Consider the following 5238-nt stretch of genomic DNA (forward strand, 5'->3'; position numbering starts at 1 on the left):
CATGTGATATAATCTTTATAAGATTTGCAATAAGTCCTCGGGGCTATGATATAGTAGAAGGGTGTCCAGTTGTCATCCAGGCATCCATGGTTCGTTTCCAAGCTACAATATATTTGTAAAAAAATTTCCTTCAAATGAAACGTATAACAAAAAGATGTTGGACTTTTAAATCATCAGTACTTTTCGATTTATCTTTTATGGGTGAATCCTCTTATGAGATTAGTAAGTTAAAGTCTGACAACCAATTGCATGAGGGCCCATAAATGTTAGGTAACATAACAAATTAGTTTTCATAGCCTGACCCAACTAAGCTGCTTAGATTGCCCAACTAGCCCGAACTATCGACTCACTTGGCCCATCAGAACCCATCGGAAGTCCAATCGAATAGAAAAGCCCAACCTTGGCTTGTTTTGCCCTATGAAACTTCCAAATCAATCAACATACATGAATGGTGAATAGAAAAGTTTGTTGATAGAATGAAGAGCTCGTGGATGAGTAGCGAAAATGATTGTAGGAGAGGTCATAGACATTAGACACCAATAATTGTTGGCCGGTATAGAGGTGATCGAAGAGTAGTGTAAGAGAGGACCTCTCTTGCAAAGAGGACCAACAAGAGGATAAATAATGGATCGTCAATCAACCTTAACCTACCTGAATCTCTTAAAGAACCACTAGGGCTAAGCATATTGATCAACTTTGGCTCGACGGAAGGCCTCTGTCCCTCTTAAATCCTAACCTTAACTGATAATATTTCCATTGTAGAACATTCTTGCGTTTCATTCTAAAACTTTATAACCACAATTCTTATTTATTGGTTTCTTACAAGCAACTCACAAGATGCTTCCTTAGTTGAGGAAATCAGTTTGGTAGCCATAAACTACCTATTAACTATATCGACAATTGAGATTTAAAGGCCTTATTTCTCGACCCTGACGATCGTTTTCATCTTCTACTAAAGCTTCACAGCGAAAAGTTGATGAAGTGAACATTGAAGTTACATTTTTGTTTTCTCTGATCCTTCTTCCTGCACTGTCTGTTTGCTATACAAAATGAAGCCACCGACTCATTCATGGAAGCAGGGCCACACACAAAGATGCCTACTTCTTCCTCTTCTGTGCCAAATTCAATCTCATCAAGCATCTCTGCAAAAAAAAAAAAAAAAAAAAGGTTAAAAAACTACAATAACACAAATTCCATATGAAATCATGCAAAGAGAAAGCATTACCTACTAAATTTGGCCTAATGCCAAACTCTATTTCATGCCTCTCTGTGCCTTGCACTTTGGCAGATGTATTTTCATGGCACACACTTTGCCTGTGAGGTACCTGTTGACCTTCACTCACTGTCCTCTTCCATCTTGAGATCATTGTAGCCATTGCGCAGCAGCTCGCGGCAATAGTAAGAGAACAGAGAGCGAATAGATCCCCGATCCACGACGGATCCTTCTTCTTCTTAGACGAGGATTTGCTTTCTTGGTGTAGGAAAACATAGCTCAAGATGATAAGAGAAGCGAGGAACACTGCGAAAGAGACCGCTGTGATCAATGCCTTCCACAGCAATCCTTCAGGCATTGAGAGAGCACCTTTAGAGGAAGCTTTGTTGGATGCAATTGTCTTGATCTGAAGAGACAAGTCTTGTAGAATCTTTTCTGCCGTGACTGGTGGACTGTTTTCTTGGGTCACAAACAGTTTCATCTTCAGGTTTTCGAGCAACAAGGGGGAGATCACAGCGAGCATGCTGAGGTCTTCGACCTTCTTCACGACATATATCAATTGCACCTTGATCGGATTCTTGTTCATGTCGCCATTTCTCGAAGCAATATCTTGTAGAATGCTCAGAAAAGGAGATATCCCCGAACCTCCTGCGATTAACACCAAGCTCTTGTACCTGGTTTCAGGGTATATTGTTCACTTAAACTCCAGCATAGCTCAAAAGCTTAAGTTTAAATTTGCTGAGCAACTTCAAGTACCTTCGGTATTCGAAGGTCGCAGGACCGTAAGGACCTTCGACTGCTATCTGAATGTCCTTAAGATGGTCGCTGGAGCCTGTATCGATCACTGAATTCAGTAAGTTGAAGAGGCCAGTAGTCCACTGACCATGGCTCTTGATCAAGATTGAAAGCTCAGAATTGTCCATGTTGGAGCTTGAAGTTATGCTAAAAGGGTGCCACTGAAACCTCGATACGATCGGAACTTTAACAAAGATGATGCTCGTCGGAGTGTAGCCCATGCCTGCAGAGTAAAAGAAAAGATCGAATACTTGTTTGTATATTGGTGGTGAATCAAAAACAATATGGCTCACAAGGATGTTTCAGGAGAGTGAGTTTCAGTGCTCTGTTGGGCAAAATGCTCGCAGAAATTGGTGATGTTGTTCCTCTTGACTGTACTATTCGCAGCAGTTTATCTACCGCGAAGAGAAGAACGCCGGCGAACACCAAATAGAAATGCTTATCTCCGGCGTGAATCAAGAAAAAGAGGATGAAGACTATGTAGAGATGGTGAGTCAAGTAAAATAGTTGGAACTGCTTCCTTCTTATCTGTGGAAGTGATGTTATCCAGATGATTAGGCCAGTGGTCAAGGCCATCGCACCCGCGATATTAACACGCCCTACCGATTGCCATTTTACGATCTGTTCTTCGATCATAAGCACGAGTAGTGATCAACTTAGCAAAAGGAAAAAACTTAAAAGAGAATTGTCTTTGCTCACCTCCTTTAACAAGCTTTTCTTAACACCCCAAATGAACATCACAATGATGCCATGTAGAAGTGACAAGAGTATTATCAAATTGCCTATCCAAACATGATACCTCACTGAAGCTTCAAACTGAACTCCAAACACCCTGAACACTGCCATCCCTCTCAGAATTGGCAAGAACAAGAGCACCAAACATGCTTCGCTCAACGAACCGATTCGAACACCCACATACATCATCTTTAGCTGCCATCTGAATAAGGAAAATCAACCAGAAGCATTATTTAGTAAAACAAATACCGATACCGATCGATGCAGCTTTTTGTATGTATAAAATGATACTTATTGAGTTTGAGGGACTTGTAGGGTGTCATCATCTTAAAAGAACTGGAAACATTGGAGTAGTACGTCCATGCCAGAAATATGATGAACAGGGTTGCAATCAGGAGTTCTGCAGTCGAAACTATCCCGATCGAACATTTCATCACCGTGATTGGGTTTGTCAAATTGGCCATCAGTACCGACCGTCTCTTCCTGCAACAAGAAGCCGTAAATTCCGATTATTAGAGTCGACTAAGTCACAACCAAGTAGTAAATTCTGGCCATCTCTTCATGTGTGAAGTAGTATTACCTACTTTCCTGATCAGTTTTCGAAGTGAGGTGCAAGTAGACATAGGCCAAACTGGCCACTGCTAGAACTGGGAAACAATACACCACCACAGTAAGACCTGCACCACAAGGATCAAATGTCATAGATTCCTTCTTCTACCGGAAGGATAAGCACAGCTCGGTACCGGAATCGCTGAACACGGTGGTGCTAGCCCTGTCTTCGGCCTCATGCCAAGATCGCTTCCATGACCGCGTGAGCCTCACTGTCCAGATGCATGCCAATGCTGCAAGTAGCATGGCCATCGACGACTTCAGGACTACAAGAGTGCACCTATACTTCATTGCCATGAAACTGAACCAACCGAACTAAACAAGACAAATAAGACGAAGATAAAGAAAGTTGATTTGTCTTGGGGAGAATGGGAGTAGGATCCCTCCTTTTAAGGTGTGGATTTGTAGTGGGAGTGAAGCATCATGTATTTGAAGAAAATGACCCAATCACCATTTTGATGAATCATGTTTGGGACCATTTTGATGGTGGCGTGGTGGTGGGGTGAGATAATAATGAGGTGTGGGATGGGGATCGAGTGAGGTAGTAGTAATATGGTCACATATGTGATTAAGATAAGATCATGTTTGTTATGTTTACGACACCATCTTTGTGTGACTCTAGTCGTATTGGGAATTTGGGTGACGCATAATCGAACAAGTTAATTAAACACCCGTTGAGTCGACTAACTCTTAACGAATCTAGATATTTCATAAAATTAACTCATGTTTCAATATTCAATGATATACTTGTGACCTGGTGACTTTTTTTTATTTAGTTTTTACTCTTTGAGAATCTAATAAAAGGGGAGTGTAATAGAAAGTAAGTTACTGTCATGACTTAATAGTTTTAAATTTAAGTCATAGAAATAGTTTTTTACAATATAGAATAAGATTATATACAATAAGCCATTTTAGACACTATTAGCACATGTATATGCTTTATCATAGATAACAAATCACATAGTTCTGAGATTGTGTAGTCCATTTTGAGGTCTGGTAGTGGAGTTGAAAAGCAAACGTTTACTTTTCATAAGTGAAGGCACTAAGCAAGTACACATACTAAAGACCAGCCTAATGCCATGTAGCATATATTCTCATGAGCTTCAGTGGATCATGTCATATCAGGTGGCAAAAGGATGCTCGTCCCTGACGCCTCACCAATATAGGCGGATTTATATTAGGATCCGAGGGACCACGACCGTCCTAAATTTTTAAATAACAATATTTTTTATATAATTTTTATTTTCTTTTTTTAATATATATGTTATTTGGCCCTTTTAGTTGGTTTAACGATAAGTTTGGTTTTTTTTTTTAACACACGCCTTTGAAGTTCGAATCCGACTAAATTTAAAAAAAAAATTTCTTCAACGGATTTTTACATTTCAACTAAAGATATATTATTCATGAAAATTTTAATAATTATTTTCATCATTTAGTATATAGTTCTCTAAATTTAAAATTCTAAATCCGTCTCTGCGCTCATCAATACGGAAGAATTAAATTATGATGACTAAAAAGGTAATTGAATGATGGAATTACACGAAATGCAGAGATTTACGCCTTGTCATTTCTGAGATTTAACTCCTCTATCTCAAATAACAAACCTCAACTACTTACCACTTTAATTATACCCGTGGAAGCAGATCATGTCATATCGTGTTAGTTGTATTGCTTATTGATCGGAGTCATAATTTGGCTATTCTACCAACGAAATTTATTCAGTCATCCTAATTCTTTATCAAAAGTTGCCAATGAGGCCGTAGCTTGTGGTTACATCGGAAGCCCTCGATTCCCGCTGCATGCGGGTATATTTTCATAATTATTCCAGTTATTATTTATTGATCGGAGTCATTATCTTTTGAGCTAAGCGATGGAATGAGTAATTT

At 39.4% G+C, this 5238-nt stretch overlaps 1 protein-coding gene across 1 annotated transcript; it reads right to left on the reverse strand.

Annotated features, from left to right (window-relative positions):
- Nucleotides 1–774: 774 nt before the first annotated feature.
- Nucleotides 775–3747, reverse strand: LOC122008551 (ferric reduction oxidase 8, mitochondrial-like). The gene is made up of 8 exons (XM_042564312.1): nucleotides 3487–3747; nucleotides 3324–3420; nucleotides 3035–3226; nucleotides 2708–2945; nucleotides 2302–2629; nucleotides 1970–2231; nucleotides 1226–1887; nucleotides 775–1142 (listed from the first exon to the last, which is right to left on the reverse strand). The coding sequence occupies exons 1-8, from the start codon at nucleotides 3647–3649 to the stop codon at nucleotides 961–963; spliced, it is 2124 nt and encodes a 707-aa protein (XP_042420246.1). The 5' UTR covers nucleotides 3650–3747; the 3' UTR covers nucleotides 775–960.
- Between the last annotated feature and the right edge of the window lie 1491 nt (nucleotides 3748–5238).

This window comes from Zingiber officinale, chromosome 8A (genome assembly GCF_018446385.1).
Source record: "Zingiber officinale cultivar Zhangliang chromosome 8A, Zo_v1.1, whole genome shotgun sequence".
Classification (NCBI taxonomy): Eukaryota; Viridiplantae; Streptophyta; class Magnoliopsida; order Zingiberales; family Zingiberaceae; genus Zingiber; species Zingiber officinale.